The 20,035-nt window shown below is 38.6% G+C and overlaps 1 protein-coding gene and 1 long non-coding RNA gene across 7 annotated transcripts in view; one reads left to right on the forward strand and one right to left on the reverse strand.

The window, feature by feature from the left end:
- The window catches only part of LOC111324078 (zinc finger SWIM domain-containing protein 5), a 22,434-nt gene continuing 2,399 nt past the window's right edge, over positions 1 to 20,035 (forward strand). The window contains exons 1-5 of one of the 6 annotated variants that reach the window (XM_088739349.1): positions 1 to 19; positions 9,630 to 9,755; positions 15,511 to 16,069; positions 18,744 to 19,255; positions 19,500 to 19,938. In XM_088739349.1, the coding sequence (XP_088595475.1) occupies positions 15,718 to 16,069; positions 18,744 to 19,255; positions 19,500 to 19,938 (1,303 nt within the window). In that variant the 5' untranslated portion in view covers positions 1 to 19; positions 9,630 to 9,755; positions 15,511 to 15,717. Of the gene's footprint in view, positions 20 to 9,615; positions 9,756 to 12,788; positions 12,938 to 13,231; positions 13,371 to 15,164; positions 15,401 to 15,507; positions 16,070 to 18,743; positions 19,256 to 19,499; positions 19,939 to 20,035 lie in introns of those variants that run through there. The other 5 variants (XM_088739350.1, XM_022927575.2, XM_088739351.1 and 2 more) reach the window with 5 other exon arrangements.
- LOC111324086 (uncharacterized) lies at positions 5,614 to 9,464 on the reverse strand. Its single transcript, XR_015993406.1, has 3 exons — positions 8,311 to 9,464; positions 7,820 to 7,937; positions 5,614 to 7,051 (listed from the first exon to the last, which is right to left on the reverse strand). It is a non-coding gene; the product is annotated as an uncharacterized LOC111324086 (long non-coding RNA).

A 20,035-nucleotide genomic window follows, 5' to 3' on the forward strand; every position in this document is an offset into this window, starting at 1 on the left:
AACTTGAAACACGAATAAGGTAAAGCATTTTCTCAACCTGCGCTGGCTAATGCAAAAGCCGCCGTAGTATAATCCTAAGTTAAAATTTGTAACACGTGTTTTAATGGTTAGGATAACTGGAGAAAAGGTGGAAGTAATTTAGCAACGATTTTACTATATCGCACATTACAATTCTACTGCGAATTAAATCCCTAAACGCGTTTTTAGCCGCAATCTCTGTTTTACATATATATTTGGCCTCACTTACTCTAAGATCGATATACCAAGATAAACTTAAACCTTCGATGACTTTTATCACTTTAGAATTTTGGGTCAGTAAGCCTCGATTTTGTTCTATATGTTGTTTATGTTTGTAGTAATTTTCAGCTGAAAATTTCTCTCTGTAATATTCGCCTGTTACCATGTATAAAATGCCTCAGTTTCGGACAATGAAAAAAAAACAGTGGTGAGTACTGGCTGATTTTACAGATAAATCGCTTACATTTTTGCGGGATATTTGTGTAGATGTATATAAAAGGTTTTCAGCTGGGGAAAAATGACTAGCACGCCTCGAACATTTCTACCATTTTATAAGTTAAATCATCACGAGTGGTTAAGAAACAAAGACAACGTCCTTGCATTAATACAACTCTGTGTATGTAAATGGAATTGCAGGTACTAGTTGTAAAATGGTCTTAAATTGCCTTCGAAAAATTTCGTTAACACCAGAGGTCTCCCTCACAATTTTCAAGACTGGCACATGCAAGTTAATCTTATTTCCGTAATCTTTCCGAGAGGCGAAGGTTGATTTTCACTGTGCAAACAAACAAGCTAGTTCAACAACGTTGTGTGTGCAATTTACCTTTTTGTTATGCAAATCCCTGCGTTGCCCGTAAAGAAAAAGGTTTCGTGAACATAATGATATATTTAAGTCTACAAAAAAAGGCTCTCTCGATCTCTTAACAGATTCAATATTGTTCCGTTTGAGAAAGCCTCTAAATTGCCTTTGTCCGTGTCCGTTGTTATGATGTATATATTATTTTTAGCGAATAATATTCATTCGATCGCACGAGTCTGCAAAATAATACTGAAACTTTTCATGTCCGGTGTCTTATTCTTTTTTCTGCCTTTTCGCGATATGTTTCTTTGAAAAATAGCGTAATTAACCGTTTTGTAATTGAGAAAGGTCCAAATCGTTTTGTTACCCCCCAGGTGGGAAGCGAAAATTGTCAAAGATCTAAAAACTTAATGATACGACCTGGGATCTCTTAAGTCGTGGATGGTGTACCCCCGCGAAGGTATTGTACGGAACCTACAACAAACACGGCTGGATTGGCGAGCGCTTATCGCGTAAAACTGAACCCACGCATTCAGGAGCCTTGGTGATGTAAGTTACCTTTGGAACTATGAAAACATCTGCAGTAGTTAGTAAGAATACTTATTAAATTCTTGCCATATAGGTGCTTAAACTGAGCGAGTTCTTCGCCAAGGGTCGATGAACCATTATTGTGGTTAAAGTAACTTCGTATTATCCAGTGTTCGTTATCAACGAGATTTAAAGCTTATCAAGTTTACGTAAGTCCCCTAACGAAGCAATTTTTTTTCCTTTTGGTCAAAAAATAGACCTCCTCAAAGTTTCTAAATATTTATATTTGGGCATGAATTGAAACACCATGTATGTTTTGGTCGGCCCCAAACTATCACGTTGAATTGTTATCATTTTAATTATCATTATTTCGCAATAAAACAAAATTGAATCTCTTAAAGGAATGAAAAAAGACTCGTGAGTTGCTAAGATTAGTAAATTTGTATGTTAAGACTGAAGAGAGTATCTTGTCGAGAAGACAGAATGCTGAACCATAAGCTGGCATCATCAACGTCCAAAATTTGAATATTGCTAGGCTCATTCCTACCGGAATCACCCGTTGTAACAAAGCCTTGGAATTTGATCTAAGGAATAGATGTCTGTTTAGAGCACACTCCCAAGGAAAAGTAGGGCTGCTTTCATTTTGAACTTAAGAATGTCTAAGTGTATACCCCAGGAAAACCAGGCACAATATTATAACGCTAAATTGCAAAGAATAATTCCTAATCTCCCAAAAGTGAATTACACAGAAATTATCCTTGTGACTTCCAGACATTAACCCACAAAGAGAATGAGAGTTAAAAAACAGTCTTTTCCGTTAAAGGGTGCTACAATGATATAAAACAAAAGTCTTTCCTCTACTTTTTAAGGAAATGTCTTGTAGCTAAAAGAGAAAAGGTAATCTTGCCTCTCACAGAAGCATAGTACAGTGTTCGTGCTTGCATTAGTTCTCGCACGGTCTAAACACTAAGCCAGCTTGTTGTAAAAGGTTAAGCTTGCACTATGGGGTCGCCCTAAATTTCCCAAGAATGGGTTATGTGTCGGTCTTTCCGAAAAATCTGCTCACACACACACACACACACACACACACACACACACACACACACACACACACACACAAAAATACATGTTAACACCTTCATTACTTGGATAGCCTTCTTAGCAAGTTTCAGTCGTTTCACTAAATGAAAACACGCTTGATCGATCTGGGATACTTTACAAATACATATTTTTTGAGACGTCTATTGCTGGACAAACTTCTACCGGAAAAGCAAGGAGTAAGATGATCAAACTCTCACGAGTTACAATATTGGGACTAGGGCAAAATATAAATTACTTGAATTCTTTTAACTTCATAGGAATAAACTAAACAGTAAACACAAACTTGCTAAAGGATAATTCAATCACACTGATAGATGCCGTGTCTACGTCCGAATCCAGAAAACAATATTTGTCTTTTTTTATCTTTAGTTTTTGAGGTGAGTAAACTTTGTGATTCTTTCTCTCTTTATCTCGCACCGTAAGATAACAAAACACGCCTAAATTCTTTGACTATGAGGAGTGCCGAACACCAAACTTCAACAAAATCCCAATTTTTTTGTATAATATTTTTAAAAACAATTGAGCAAAACTACTGCTGAAGAGATTTCAAAACACATAGTTTCGCCGACAGACTTTTGAGTATTAGCTTTGAAAGCTGCCGCTACACTATTCAGATATGGTTTTTCAAATCTGTCGCAGTAATATCAACCATTGTTTGAGCTCCTAGCTAGCCCAGTGAAATTGCAACTCAGGAGCAAACCTACTCCCTTCGGAACATCTGTAGTATAAAGACATCTCAGGAAGCAGAAAAGACAGCCAAAAGCAGGCCGAAACACATCACATAAGGATGTTTTGAATACCTTAAATTTTGCACACGTGGATCCAGTACAGCCAAAATTTTGCCTGCTGATTCTCAATCATCATAATACGGCGTTTGATCTTAGAAAAATATCGTTCGCAATTAAAAGATTTGGGTATTCTTAATACGATGGCTGGCTTTGATGGGTGAAATTAAGATTCCAAATAAGCATTTTGTGGAATACAGTCCTACACAGGATGTGTGAAACTTACCGGAGTTGATCTACGGGTAAAGGCGTATTTAAATGTATTTTATTTATGTTCAGATTTTTATTTGTTTTTATAGGCAGATTTTTCGGCAAAACCAACACACAGCTCAGTACGCAAATAAGTAACTCGAATTACACTCGAAATGTTTTTTCTCCTTAAATCGTCAAGGTTTTCAGCTATCCTGTTTTTCAGATTTTCGCAGTCGTGTTTTGTTTCCTAGCTTTTGTGACAGAGTTATTGAAACCTCGTGGCTCAAGTTCTTGATCTCTTTCTAGGTTCTATTTTTTATCGTCAATAAGCCATGGTGGAGACAGAGAATTAACAAAACAATTGATTTCAAAATGACAAAAAAACTTTTGTTTTCTGACAATCAGTTGATTTAGTACAATCCAAAGTTATATCATGGACAAACGACAATTTGGATAAACATTTACATCTCTTGCACTTAAATTCTAACGAGTCCCGTTGTCCAGCTCTTTGAAAGTTTAGTCTTGAAACTTATTGCGAAATATTAGTGAAAATCAAACTGAAACTTAAAATGCATCATTAAAGTAAAGAGGTAGCACAACACGTCTCCGGGACTCGACTTTTTGTCAGATATGTCAAAATTTCTGGCGTGGTCACAAGGCAGTTGAAATGAAAAATCTTGTGATGAAATGCCGACTCGGGAGTGAAATAGCAGTTGGTGACTAACAACGTAATCAATGATGGTTCCAACATTGTCATTTCATCTTCTAAAACCAGAAATACGAGTGCTTGAATTCTTTGAATTCGAACGGATTAAGCAAAGTGAAAGTTTACAAAATTATAAATCTCTATCTCAACAGAGGAAAAGTTGAATGCATGTGTCGTAAAGCAACGGACAAAATGGAAATGTGAGAAAATGAACCCCACACCCCTTGTAAGCTCTCGATAATAGTTCCCGTTATCGACGGTTGTTCATTAGCAAGAAAAGAATACCATTCTTGAATCTCCCACATATTTTAAACAATATTTGGCCCCTGACATTCAGACAAAATAGCTTGATTTCAAAACAAAAGTAACACATATTTCAGACAGTGGTTTCAGTGAGAAATCTCGGAGAATGATTTAACGTGATTCATATAAAGGACAACGGCAACATAGCTCACGGATAGGCTAGCGTCACAGGTGCTATTAAATTTCTCTACGAGAAAGGCTATTTTCGAGGCTAGCACATCAACAAAGTTGAGGAGTTTGGACAAACTGCCATATAAGAGCGTTTGTTTAAGACTGATTTCACTGATCATTAGTGTTTTTGCAGTATCGGAAAGTGTTGACATATTTTGCTGGTCTATCAAAATGATAAACAATCGCGTTATCGATCTACGCGAGTCTATAAAAAAAAGAAAAATTAAACAGCTAAGGCTTTTCTGCCTGATTCTTAATTCATCCTCATCGAGGAATATCAAAAGACAATGTCAAGTTTATAATGAAACTAAAGGTTTCGCGCGCTCTTTGGTAGAACCATCACCTCGCATTTCAAAGACCTTCAGATGAGATCACGACAAAGCTTCGAGGTGGCCTCTTATCACAAACGTCATCTTAATTTATGATTTTGGTTCAAACTTGTTTCTTCCTTTACTCTGCTAATTTGTGCCTTCATCAGGATAAATAAACTATAGACTAGATCAGTAAATAACAAGATAAATAACCCATAGACTCTTATCAGCGGTCTTTAAAAGCCAACAACTTAAGTGTGCCTAAACAGTGAGATGACACGTCCAGGGGAGTTAAGAGTTCCATATTTTGATCCACTGTTCCTCCTTTACTATCGTTTAGCAAAATTTACTGTATGAGGATAGTTCAGCAGGTTTGTTTTCGGAAGAGCTATATTCCCGCCTACAAAAGTAAGTCAGTAGTTGTAAAGTTAGTGCGAAAGTATGTTGCGAAGTTTCCACTTTCGCAAGCATAAGCTCCGCCCCTCCATGTATTATCAGGCTGAAGCAAGTTTCGGATTACTTCTAGAAAAGCAATGCTGATTCGTCGCAAAAGTATACAGAGAACGCCCCTTGAACAGAAATAGACTAAACCACCTATTTCAATTTCGAAAGCGTCCTTTTCTATTACATAACGCTTCAATATTGGATTCCTTCCTCTTCATTCGTTACGATACTCGCGAAGAGCTTGTGAAGAGGTCATCGACAGAAGGGGGACTGTTTTATTTTTCTGATAGTTAAGGTATGTGGAATAATTCATAAGTGTATTACATTGCCATTGAAGTCATTATCATTCGTTCGTTAAAATGAGGCAACGGAATGATTTCATTCGTGTAGCGGACTCTTCGTTAGCGAACGGTGTATAACTATTTAGCGAAGAGCCACCTAAAAGTTAAGACAAAATAACAGTGGATGAAAAACAAACGACTTACTTAAGAAATTTTCACCACAAACGAACCGAACAGAACAGAACGACCTAACATTACCAGCAAATGAATCAAGAAGACAACTTTCTAAAGAAACAGTAGTAAGCGGAGTATAGCAACATAATTTGGTCTTGTTGACTGAGAAGATAATTCAAATTGGCCACAGTAGAGACTTTCTGAAGCAGAAGTTTCGAGCGTTAGTCCTTGATAGAACCAAATTATAATACTACTGTCAGACCGAAACTGACCAATCACGACCTACTGATACCACTTGAGTGTTATTGCAAATAACATCACGTCCAGACTGACCAATCCGTTTACACAAACAGGACCTATAATATTCGACTCAACAATGGAGAAACCTACTTACAAAGGAGTCTTAAAGTCCATCGATTTTCAGAAACCTAAGCTAGAATTCGTATAAACAACCGACTCTAATTTTCATTTTCCTCGAGCAGTTTAAAACGAAGCATTTTCCATTCTGCAGAATGCGGAATTCCTTCAGCTAAAAATTTCGATAACAAACAATTCTATGTAGCATAAAAAGGAATCTTTAACCGTGACTATTCCCAAAAGGAAATCACGATGCTAGGTAGCACCGGCCCCTAGAAGCAATAACGATGCAACCACTGACGTGAAATCACACCAGAGAGGAAAAGAACGGCAAATGAACGGCGGCTTTCACCCGTTTGAACACTTAGTGAAAACATTTACATTAACTGTGAAAAACAAATGTCAGTTTTGTCTTTTTTTTTTTTTTTAACTAAGTTGTCATAAGAATTCATTTTCTTCTTTGCCGTTTCCATTTATAGCAAACATAAACTTACTGAAAATGGAACGAAAGTACAAATCTTGCTGCAAATACAACGAAAAACAAACTTCGAAGGGGAGTAAAAATTGTGGCCTAAATTTTTTTCAAACTCTTCATTCCCATAATCCATAATAATCCATTCATAATATCCATAATCCATTGTAACCTTCTCCGTTCTCAGTCATCGTCGCACCCTTCAGTTTTATTCTCTCCTCTTGAGTAATTTCCCATCTTATCAGTGTGTTTATTTTCTGCAGTTTCGTCCGATTTGACGATAGTTTCGAGCGTCGAAGAAACAACCAGTTTCTTATCCACTGCTAAGGACAGACAGTGGTGTGAAGCCGCTCATGAATAACATTCAGAGTAAAATACGATAAGATCAGCAGCATCTGCTTTGGTAGGTCTAGCATCAGATGAAAAAAAATGGAGAGTTTCATTAGCTTAAACGGTGTTAAGTTGTCAGCCACAAAGGCTTTTAAATAAGAGCTTTAATGCTAACACACAAACTACTGGGCATGCATGTCTCACTCGCTCGCTTTCACACCATGCCACTCTCCATTCCCATAATTCTCGGTTGTACGTGTCTTTAATACCGCTGGCTTTGTATTCTTCAGACGGATTCCGCGTATTGGAATGCATAAATTTACACGCAATTTTAAGGGGTGTCGGCTCTTACTAACTCTGTAGCCTTTCTGAGAGCTTCGACTGTATCTGTTTTTACTGATCTTTAGCTATCATTATTATCAACATTCAAATGATTCCGTGATTTACAAGGCGTTTATTTCTCTGTAAAAGCCCGGCTGTGTGTCTTTCTTTTTTCCATAGTTTCGGTAATGTGAGAACGAGCGCTGTGAAACCTGCCGAAACGTTGAGACCCCTGATTGACACAACATAACTTCTTTTTCCTGCCACATTATTTATGTTTCTTCGGTTACTGCATGCATGCATTCACTGAATGGCCAGACTCTGACCGCTTACAACAGTGACCCAAACCTGTGGTACCATAACAGCCCCGGCTTTGAGGACAAAAAAACTCGAATTTGGGAACTAAAAACAGAAATAAAGAAGAGCATCGACTGAAATTTAAGCACAATAAGCCATGTGGGAAAGACTCAAGGCAAAAGCTGACGAGAACTTTGCCAGACTAACGATTTTTTAAATTACCACTCACCACCAATGATGAATTGAAGGCAGTCAGGGGCCGTAGTTAAACGTAAGCCCACAGGCTATTCCTGCTATTAAAAACAAAGTGACCTCCGGTTCATCAGCAAAGATCACTATCTCTTTATCTAGTGAATATAAAAGTCTAACATGAAAATCTGGAAACTAGAAAGGAAATTAGCTATGACATTATCCAGTACTGAACTAAATGGCATCCCGTGATATCCCGTAACGCATAAATTATGTCTTAATGTCTATTATTAAAATAATTATTCTTTAACCAAAGGTGCACTTGCACACATGCCCCGGCTAGAAACATTAAAAAAAATTCCTTTATAATTCCCGCTCTTGAAGAAAAAAGGCCCAATTTTTTTTCAATTTCTTTTCTCTGCGTTTCTTGCATCTTTAAGATGAAGCTTGCGAAACAAGCCAAACACACGCGTTAGTTCGTGCCAAGCCATTCATCAAATCATTACATCTTTTGTCAAGCAAAGGCTTTACCTGAACATCTGTGGTTTTGTTAAGTAATACCACCTCTAATGGCTTATAACTAAAGTCACGGTACTTATGAGTTTCGAGTTCAGAGCTCGCTGAATGTGGTCAGTTTTGTCTACGCCATGCACGCAGATTCGCCGTAAAGAAATTCGTGCGTAGCGCGCAACTCGTGCACGAAACACAACAAACGTGATGTTATTTAGGCGCCCTTTCCCTTTCTTGTCGCACAGAAATCTACTTTGTTTAATTGTTTCATTTCTGGACCGGATAAGTTTAATTTTTTCCAAACTTTGTACGTGCGTGCGCAAAACCAGTCAAAACAATGGAGTCCAAGGAATATTATACCACGATTCAGTAACTTATAACAGGCTTCGTGAAAGAAAATCGCCGAGTAAAGAGGCGTGTTCATCTCAGTATTTTCAAATCTTAGTAACGAAAAGGAATCGATCTTTTCGAATATTTTAGCATTTTACAGTAAGCGTCACCAGTTGTCCTTTAGGAAGGCTATGCGATCTTTTCTCTTAATACCGATTACACGATTTTAAGATCAACGCGTCGCCTAAAAGTCTCCATGTCGCGCTCTGGTGTCTTCTGTTTTGTGATATCTTGTTTGGCAACAGTAGGAGTGATGCTTACTGTGAATGGGCCGATAAAGTTTGTAAAAAACACGTATTCCATTCAAAGGCTGTAGCAAAGTCGCTTTAAGAAAAATCACCTGCGCTCGTATTTCACCCTCGTGACAAAAGACTGCCTGATTTTGGGTTTTCTTCACTGAATCGTGATTCTCTTATTTTGGAAAGTTTTTATCTAGCTTTTCTATAATCGCATCACCCCTATTCAGCTATGAACAAAAAGTGTTTGACGCGAAAAAGCTATACCCCAGAATTCACCACCATTTCCAACTCACGTCCACATTGAATTACTAGGTCAGCAGTTCTAACAAACCAAAAGATCTGTTTTGAATTTGAAGCACGTTTCGCACGAAAGAAAACGGAATTTCCACTCAAATTTTGATAAGAGGATGCCAAAATATCATTGAATAGACCCCCACTTTTGTCTTAATACTAATTTAAAGGAAATAGGAATTTACAACCACTGGGATCGTGACGTAAGCACCCCACCCCTTGAATCAGCGGTCACAACTGACGCCGTTCTGGCGGTGGTTTTCGCGCCAAATTTCTAAAACAATCAACTGATAATCGAGGGCGGTACAATACCCCAGCAGGGGCTCCTAAGGCGGAGAGGCCAAAGAATTGAAACGTAATCGATTGTAATAAATAATATACAACACTGCTGATAAAAGGGCACGTCCGTGTTTTTAACAGGTCTGTATCCTTTTGAGCTGCAAGGGGAAACATTTCTGATAGAGAAGGTTGAGCGCTGTCTATATTACTGGTGGTAGACGACGCTTAATTTGCTGTGACAGGTCTTTTTTGCAAACTATCCAGCCGGTGAGTAATGGTAAACAACAATCATAAACACATAAATGCTTAAATGAAGGTTCAAAATAACCCATACCTTAATATTTATATCATTTTCTTAACGCTGTGCATTGGGGTACAAAATACAGCCTCAGAAAGATAAAAAAAAAAACCGAAAAAAGGCAGCAACAACCTTAGAAAAAACAGGACGAGAAAAGTTGGACAAGATTAAAACGATTGCAAATTGATATTGACCTCGAAAATTTTTATTTTAGAGTTTACAATTTGCCCAAATCATACCGCAGAATACCAAGGTCAACCTTTGATATAATTTGTCTATTTTAATTCAGAAAGGGCGTTGTTGCCCACATTCAAACTATTAAAAGGTGGAGATCAAATGTCTTTTTCCTCGACAATTTGATATCTTCGCCCTGGAAACTTCAATTCATCGGCACTTTCTCAATTTTCTATAGAAATGACTCAGCATTTAGAGAAAAAAGGTTGAGTATAAACGTAAGTAGATTGACTTGCAAATGTAGTCACGAAATATCGACTCTGGTCTCCTAGGTTACCAAAACAAAGCTAAAAAACGAGTAAAGTCATTCGTTTAAACAATAACTTCCAATTAACCATCGGAAAATTTTCAATTCATCACTTTTCAAAACAAAATGTTGTACTGAAAACAAAGTCCCTGAAAACATCACTGAATTCTGACAAAAAGGCAGTAAGTCTGCGTAGTCTGTTTTCTGTAAGAATTTCCTTTTCATCGGCCCCCTAGCATGGATAATCAAACTAAAGAAATGACCGTAACGAGCTCCGGTAACCGTATTCCCTTCGATCTCCTGTTTTTTTTTTCCCCTTCTCTGGAAAAATCACGATAAGGGATTTGGTACTAAAATTTTAACCGGGCGCTACAAACCAAAAATGGAATTTATGAAGCGACGAAAATGTCAGTTTACAAGATGCTTCATAGTAACAAAAACTCTTAAACAAAATGTTAATGTATAGGGGACTTGGTGTTGAATTTCAAACTGCTGTTACCAAATAGAAACAAACCATATGAAACGAATATGAATTTTGAAAATTATAATGTTCAGTCGCCAGGATATTCACAACCGCAAAGACCCTTTTGTCAAAAACCGCAGGGTGACCTGTCACGCAATAGGAGTTACATTCTCAAAATTGAATTTGTTCAAGAAAGTTTGTCGGAACGTCCCCAGAAAACCTGCCCTACTTTATGAATGTTCTCAGATGTGAGATTATGTGGAAATTGCGTGCTTTATTGCAGCAAAATCTGTCAAAATAGGGCTCTCAGGAGAGAGAAAAAAGAAAAAGAAACAGAAAACATATCCACTTTCAGTTTTGTGAGGCAAAGATTTTTCTCTAACAAGTTTGTAATCAGGTATAAAATGAAAACGGGCAAGAGATGAAAAAAAAAAGAAGAAATTAAAGGTTTCAATCGTCAAGATGATAGGGGCATTTCTTCGCCTACATTCCAATAAAAAAAAATAAGAATGAGGCTCGATTTAAGTTTAACGGGATAAGGCCCTTGATCAAAAGAAAAGCAAGTCAAACGGTGACAGTTTTAAGTACCGAAGCGCCAGTATGTCTCGCGCGCACACGGGAAGAACAAACAAGGGGGTTATTTCAACGATTAAACGACAAGTTGATCCCTGATCTCGCTAACAGCACGTTTCCTTTTATTGTTTAGCATAGCATTGTTGTCATATTCGCTGTTGAAATAGCTCCCGCAATTGTTCAAAGACCGCATTTGGCCCTACTTGAACCCGGCCTGTCATGACATGTGTGGATAAATAAAGATATTGTCATCATTGAGCTTGTATATAAGGTACTTATCGACCGCACAAATGTCCAATGGCAGAGCGATTTCCCAGACCCAAGGGGATCAGAAGGACTTACAAAGGCGCAAACTTCCCGCAAAGATCTAATGGGGCTAACTATTGAGAAATAAGAGAATGACAAGACGGTAAATAGGTCTTTTGTCTTGTGATCGCCTCTGGGTACTGATTCTCGTTTAAACATAAATGTCCCTTCCTAATGGCTCGTTCTATTCAACGAAAAGGTGGTATGATCCACACGCAGTCACGTTCATCTTTGACACTGAATGAGGCATCAAAATGATCGGATGTTCTACGCCAGAAAAAAAAAAAAAAAAAAAAAAAAAGAACCGGAAAAGAAAATTGTTTTGGAAGTAAAGGCACCGTCTTTTAGAATCGGTTAGTAAAAAAATCGTTTTGAAAACTTGCGTGCATAGCTTCTTCAAAATTGGACAAACAGGGTTTTACGACTTAGCTACATTATTAAGGGAAAGACATTACGGAAACATGCTATTTCTTTCCCTTAAAAAAAATTGGTGCGTGTTTCAAATGAACCTTAAACCTTTTGATAACGCCGGATAGTGCATTCACCCGACAAAAACCGTGTGTTTCAAAAATGCATAATTTATTCCTGCCATCTGCCTATGAAACACTAAACACCGCCACAGATTTGCCTGCCTCCTAGAACCCAGGAGATTACGATGACTTGTTATTAAAATCTATTATTAGAGAAATTTCCGATGCACTATTTAGTGCGATTTGCCCCTCTTTCGGTGGTCGTGTTTTCATAATTGTTTAAATTAGTTTGCAAATCGAGTGGCCCTTCGATCCGATCAGGAAGCGAGACCAAATGAAAGCTTATCTTACCCTCGCCATAATGTCTGATAGGGCATGCTGGATAACGAATATTTTCCGGTAAACTTACGTATTGTTTAGGTCAGGGGGTATCGGGGCTTTGCCCAAACTAATTAGCAACTCGCGAATATTGTTTCACCGGCAACTAAACTCGAAATCCTCCCAAAACAAAAATCATTCCTGAGGGAAATAAATCATGTATATTTTTGCTGCGCAAGATTGACGGGCAAGCTAACTGGGACCGGAACTCAATTTTCATACCCATATATACAAGCTAACAAAACCTTCGCCAGCGTGTTATACACCTCTTGTTTCTTTTGCCCACACGGCGAAATATAAATATAGTGTCAATCCAGGGGTAGGCACTAAAAATAATTAGTTGCCACAAGCAAAAGCCAAGATAAACAGACTTGGAAAAACTGAGGACATTAGGTGACCCCTTCAGCTGTTACCAACGCCGAAAGAAATCCAGATTATACCGAAGTATCTGACCTGAGCTGACTTGCGCGCTAAACTATTGTAAGTAGATTAAAAATTTTACTTAGTCTTTCATTCGAAGAACTTTCACATCACCGCCTAAAATTTTTAGCATTTTTAACGCTACGGTAAAAATAATTTCAGAGAGTGCAGTTTATAAGAGTCTTTTGGAAGAAATTTTGCATGAAACTCAAACGAAATCTTTACAAATGTCTGGCTTGTTGTATTTCCTTTTTAGGTACGTATATACTTGATGTGCTTACTTAAGTGTTCGAAATCTCAGGCGTGACACAATCGTTAATTAACTGTAAAACAGCTTTCAAGTTTAGCTCAATATATGAAAAGTTTCCAAGCCATCCCATGAGAGCATCCAGTTTAAAAGTATCTAAAAGGCCCCCGATTCAAGTTGATAAAACAGCAATTTAGTTTCAAGCACGAAACCTGAACTTATGAAATTTGGTCTCAGTTACTGAAGGTAAGCAACGCGTAAAAACCAGTTTATGTACCCTGTAGCCATCGAAAAGTTACATGACGCAAAGGCATTGTACAAGATTTAAGATTTAAGTTAAGACGTGTGTGTTTGCTGTTTGTTAGTGATCGAGAAAAGGCACTGAAATTAAACTACAAATGATGAAATCCTCGCGGAATAAAAGCGAAATTGAGATTGTCTGCTCTCTTTTCAAACATTCAACACAAACTTGTCCGCACAGAATTCCTGAGAAAATCAGTCTAGCCGAGTTACGTTTGCGGAAATGTACGGTGTTGAAGATTTATTTCTCACGTACGCGATTTAAGTCTGAGCCATATAACCGACGAATGTAACAAACTGGCAATAAGGTTTCGAAAATGAAAGAAATATTTTACTTACTTCCTAAAGTTCTTTTCGTCGAAACTTAGGCGTTACAAATAGCTTATGGAGTGTATTACATACTTGAAAGTTCTTCGAGATTCATTATGTCAGATTTTCCATTTGCAGTCTCGTTAAGTATTGAAATATCAGTAAAAATACCAACTTGTAGTTCTAAAGCACGTCCGGAAACCCTAACTTATGTTCAAGCTGTTTAGTGAAGACACTGAAGTACAGACACTTTTCTTTCGCCCTTGAAAAACGCACGGAATTTGATTTCAACGCCACAACGACGATATTGGGTGATCCAAGAGCCTATTAATTCTACAAACCAACTAAACGCTAAATAAAGATCTCGCAGTCGCTGACTTAAAACATAAAAGGACCGCTTAAATCTCTAGCAATTTCTGGGCGCCCCAAAGGACTTTTAAAAGGGGATTATCATTTCAAAATGAATAGAACTTGGACGTACATTGTACCTGCTGATCAGCGCTTGGTGGTTGAAATCTTATGAGGAAGCGAAGACTAGCTTTTTTTAATTTTTTTTTTTTAACTCAACTAATTATCATTTCGAAAACACAAGATACGCTATTCACAGGAGGCCAATACCCTAGCCATCAGTTGATCGACTATCCATGGATTCTCAAAATACTGCAAATTCAACATTACCCCCAATCTTCAGACCTCCATTGTCGCCGGCGACAGAATGTCGCCAAATCACAAAACACCCCCGCTCCCCACAACGACTAATCGGTCTGTCATAAGCCCTTGCAGACAGCTTGTCGGCCGGCTTCCGGCGGCCAAACTCGTCGATTTCGTTCGATTTCGCGTCGAAACCTTGCCGATATTCGCGTCTTTTTGTCAAGTGGGTCCAAAATCATCAACTCGCATCGATACCACAGCAGCGTTAAGACGTCAAACCCGCGATTCCGCCTCTGGTAAACAAATATGGGCTTAAAACACCAGGTTATTAAAATTTGAAATGCATATGCCGGGTTCATTGTGAACTGGCGCCAGTGAGCCGTCCATAAAAACACGCCACTACTCTCCCGGGGCGACTAAATGGAACGAATTTCAACGAAGTTGTCACACAATAGACTCTCGCTGGCACTAATTCCCTGATATCAACAAATTCCCCACTAGGACTACTATGTTTATGAACTTATCTAGGCCTAAATACTGTCTCTTTTGATATATCGTCTTCTGCCGCCGTGGAGGTTGAATAGTCGCCTCTGAGTCTTGACCAACAGGGTTTTCGTTTAATCGCTACACTCAAGTGACGTAACGTCCGCAATGTAAATTTCTATTAATTTAATTATACGTTTAATAATAGAGATGTGTCAATCAACACACTCAGGGCCTACACGTGCCAGGGGTTCGTAGACAGCCTGTCGCCAGTTCCAGCGGTTTATCTGCCACTCATGGCCAAACGGGAGCCATACCAAACCCTAAGTAAACTATGTGGCCTTTGGAAATGTCACTCGATTTGACATACAAAGCGATCGATCCTTGATGCGGTGTTAAAATAGCCTCAAACAGTCGTTAAAATCGCAGAACCTTCTTCCCCCCTACCTGAACACGAAAGAACACAAACACCGTAAAACAGTGCCACTAGAAAAGTCCCTGGGGAGAGAACCTGTTTCCAGCTGCCAATTAGGGTGAGGAGAGTCGAGCTGTTGATCAGAGCGCGACCGCTAAGCTTCAATACAGCTTTACGCCGGTTAAGTTCTATATTATCACTCAAGATCGCTTTGTTTTCTCCTAGCAGATTATTCCAAGCCCACAGAGAGAGCTCGCAAAACAACGCTGGCTGCTAGCGGATGCCGAAATTTTCATTTTGACAACGTGAATTATCTTGCATCTCATTGTAAAAACCAGAGGGGTTCGACGTGGGGAGTCTGTTCTTCAGAAAACTTGTGATTGTGTTTATAGTGGAATTGCCGGCGCATGCGATAGACTGCGTTCATTTGGTCTGATGGCTACACAACGCAAACGTCCGAGGACGGCTTCTCTGAGTCGGGAACCGACAAAATTTCAAAAACTTCACAGTGAAATACAGCAAAGTCAGCCTTTATCTCTGTTGGATTTAAGCGCTCAATGTGTGGCAGCAAATATTCCTTTCCAACACGTAGAGGAACAAGGAACTCCGATACCTGAGCCCGTACAACTCAAAGTGGTCTACTGGTCTTTCCCAAGAAATGAGCGAGACATTTGCATGTACTCGTCTCTTCATGCCACAGTTTCTCAGAACGATACAAAAAGGCTGCCATTTCAGAGAGGTCTGGCTCTTCTTGAAGAAAATGCTGTCAGAAATGTTTTGCAAGTCGGTAAGTGAATTTTTAAAGTTTGGCGACATAGAACCGGTTTTCTAAGGTATACAACTGACCTGAACAAACGCAAAATTAAGCGAGAAGAAAAATCTACTTTCTTACAGGATCGTCAGAAGGCTATAAAATTTCAAATTTGCCGAAGTCATGACGTTTTCAAGCATTTTCATCGAAAATTGTATGCATTCGTGCTTAATTTGGTATGTTTTTTCACCCTCCTGAGCGCTAGCGCCAGTCAGTCTACCTTCAATTGTGATGAGAATAGTAAGGATCTTTAGAGAGCCGCTATCAGTTTAGCTTATTGTTTACCTCCAAGGTAACCCCACAAAATTCCGCGTTAAGGGAATTTCTTGTTATCGGTTTTCGAAATCGAAGCTTTGCCAGGGATTATTTTATTTAGATTCCTGAAGGTCTACCGGTTAATTCTGTGGGCAGCGCGTGATTTTTCAAAGTACAAGAGTTTGTTTATTGGCGTAAAAAATTCATCTCTACTCGCGCGTGTGACACGAATGAAAATTTGGTGTCAATTCGACCAGTGACCGTAGAACTTGGCTTAAATTGTTACATTCGCTCGTGATTTTGATGAACTTTAGTTCTTCTGTTACAATTTTCGAAGCGCGACTCGCTTTCTTGTAAAAAAGCCGAACTAATTTTAACCCAAGTGAAAATTTGTTGAATGTATTAAGACGCTCTTAAATCCCAAACTCCTCTTGATACTAAAGAAGGTGCCTTAAAAAAAATCTGTATTTTAGCGACACCTCTTCTATGGTTCAAAGCGTTACAACTCTGTCTAATTTGCATGGTTTTTTAATTCGCAGAGATAGTGAGTCGGGTATATCCGCAAGGCTGCTTGGATTAAGGCAAAAGCCCCCAGCTAAGAATGAATTTCTCATCAAAGCTCAACCGAGAAGTTTTTGCTTAAGCAAACAAAGTTACCTTTGCAAACTGCTGATATTAACAAACTAAGACTTTCAGTTTTTTTCCCTCTGTTTCTCTGCAAGGAAATAAGTCGTAATTTAAGTTGGTCCCTTAAAGCATCGCTATAAACTTTACGCACAGGTTCCTACTAGCAACATATTACTATCCCAAACCATTCAGGGCGACGCGAGCACTAAGCTCGTAATTTTGTTTCACTGTTCATATATCTATTACTTTGTGGAAATTTCGTTGTCTATAACCCTAGGAAGATGATTTTCATTTTGGAAAGTCTAAACTTCCTTTCATGGAAGCTTGGAAAATTTTACCATAAACTGAGTACCGCTCAGTTTAATTTGTTTGAAAAAAGCGTCGCTAAAATTGTACCTTTCGCTTCAAGTTCACCAGAATTTCGATATTTTTTACTACATGAACTAAAACTACGTTTGTTTATTTGTTTTAAACACAAAGAGGATATATGGAAATCTGTCGAGAAGCTCTTCACCTCTGTGGAGTTGCTCCTTTGCTTTCGTTTTTAAAAAAGCTCTATCCGAAGAAGATCTATTAGAAAAGTGCTTAATTTAATCTTAAAGCCGTAAAAGAACAACAGTTCGATTTTGCAACTGTCGCAGAGTTAAATAATCCGAGAAGTTAGACACCAGTGCGGCTTATTTCTCTCTCAAGTTGGCTCAGTTATTACGGCAATTGGTTTCTCTTTTCATGGTTAATGTTTTAACGTGAGTAAGTGAGCCACATTTTCCAACATTTCTAGTTTTCATCAGTGACATTTAGTCTTAGTCGAAAAGGATGGGAAATATACCGAAGGAAACGCCCTATGTGAAACACGAGAAGGACAAACTCTTGGTCTGGGCGGGCACGCGTGCAAAAGGAATTCATTCGACGATTCATTTCAGGAAATTAAATAAGTGCAAAAAAACAAACCAGAATCGCAACCAAGATTCTCAGTTTCTTAAGTATTTCGTTGAAGACAGCATAAAGAAAATGATTTTTCTCTTTTAATAGATTTAAATTGGATAGTGCTTCTTTAAAGCGAATTTTTGAAGATGTATTAGACTTGTTTGAATCTAACAAGATAAAGTCTTTGCAACTCGGAATCTTCCCCTGCGTGGTTTTGAGCTCATTTCAACCACACACTTTTTATTAATTGACTAAAGGGAAGTTCTTTCCAAGGTTTTCGTCTTCCCGGGAGCAGAGCTTTTAATGCGCTTTCTCGATCAAAGGTTAAAAAAACGCGGATTTGAAGCCTGCTAACGCGGGGAAATGAAACAGAAAACCATGTCTTTGTGAGTGAAGTTTATTAACGTGAAAGATCAAGTTAAAAGGTCATTAGTCCAAAGTATCATACGGTTTTGTTGCACATCAGTGTTTGTGAACCACCGGACGAAAAAAAAAAATCAGCAGTAAGCTGTAAAAGATATATTTCATTTGAATCACTCAACACTATGGTTTCACGGCTTGAGGCGAAAATTGCGGTGGAGACGGTTTACCTTCTGGTCTAAGGCGCTTAAAAGATGGCTGGAATGAAAATGAAGTCTTTCAGTGGATTAATCATATTATAATTGCATTCTGTTAGAACAAAGAGACGCGAAATATGTCAAAGAAACAATTACACCAGACAAACAATAGACAATTTGTATCGCTATAGAAAATAGGTCTGCCCCAAGTAAAACCAATATTTTTCATTACGAAAGCTTTCTCAGGAGTTGAAATTGACTCGCGTGTTGTTCTTTTGCTTCAGGTTTTCAGCTGAGTGGAAAAGTCTTTGAGGAGGAAAATACCAAGTATGGCGCACAGAAAGAAGAATATAGTGTTTCAGTTGGTTTCGATAGATGTAAGATAAACGAAGTATCCTGCACTTGTGGTAACAAAGACATTCTCTGGTGCCCTCACGTCGTTGCACTTGCGCTGTACAGAATTCGCAACCCAGAAAAAGTCACTTTACGAGTGCCAATTTCAGAGACATTACTTCAAATGAATCGCGAACAACTTCAGAAACTCTTACAATACCTTATAACAGAGCATCACACCGAAGTTTTGCCAACTGCTCAGCGATTGGCCGATGAGATCTTGCTCAAAACTTCGGAGATAAACCGCTTACCAGGCGCTCCTGATCCAACCGCTGGCGCTGGAGCTGATGATGAAAGCTGCTGGCATTTGGATGCAGAACAAGTTAGGCAACAAGTTAGGAATTATTTGTCTCAAGGAGGGTATTATGGAAGCGGAAAACACCTCCTATCGATGTTTGCTAAGGTAGGAAACAGTCCTGATTGTTTCACTGAACATGTATACCATTAAATGAAAACACACACAAATAAACGTAGAATACTAATCAAGCCAAAAGCAACAAAAACATCTGCTGAAGTCGCGGCTCTGTTACTATATTCTGTCTTTGCCCTTAACAACCTTTCCTCTCATTTTCAACGCCTAAACACTGCAAAAGTTTTGAATCATTGGGCATGAATATTTGCTAACGACAACCACTAATACTCCACAGGTACGAGAAATGCTTCGTGTCCATGACAACAATGGCTCACGTATGCTCAGACTCATCACAGAGCAGTTTTTAGCTGACCCTAGACTCCAAATATGGAAAGAACAAGGCACCTCGATGAATGACAAGTGTCGCCAGTTATGGGATCAGCTCGGTGCATTGTGGGTGTGCGTAGTGTTGAACCCAGACAGCACTCGTGCAGAGAAAGCTGCGTGGAAACAACAACTAGAAACCTGGAGTCGACAAGAAGTGTGCCCGTTGGAAAACCCAGATGCTCAAGGCGCTGATGAGATGGACAGCGTGTCCGATGAAACGTGTACGCACCGTACCGTGTTTTCTAGAGCAATGCACGCTTGTGACTTGGACTGGGAAGACCATACTTTAAGATGTATCATTGGACGTGAAAATCAAGACAAAGTCAACGAATGTTCAACATGGAAAGGTGAGCGTTTTTTTTTTTTAATAAGTTATAAATTCAAGTGTTAGACTAGAAAAGTAACAGAAGAAAAGCATCGCTTTTCATTCACCTCCTAAAAGTT

This window comes from Stylophora pistillata, chromosome 11 (assembly GCF_964205215.1).
Source record: "Stylophora pistillata chromosome 11, jaStyPist1.2, whole genome shotgun sequence".
Lineage (NCBI taxonomy): Eukaryota > Metazoa > Cnidaria > Anthozoa > Scleractinia > Pocilloporidae > Stylophora > Stylophora pistillata.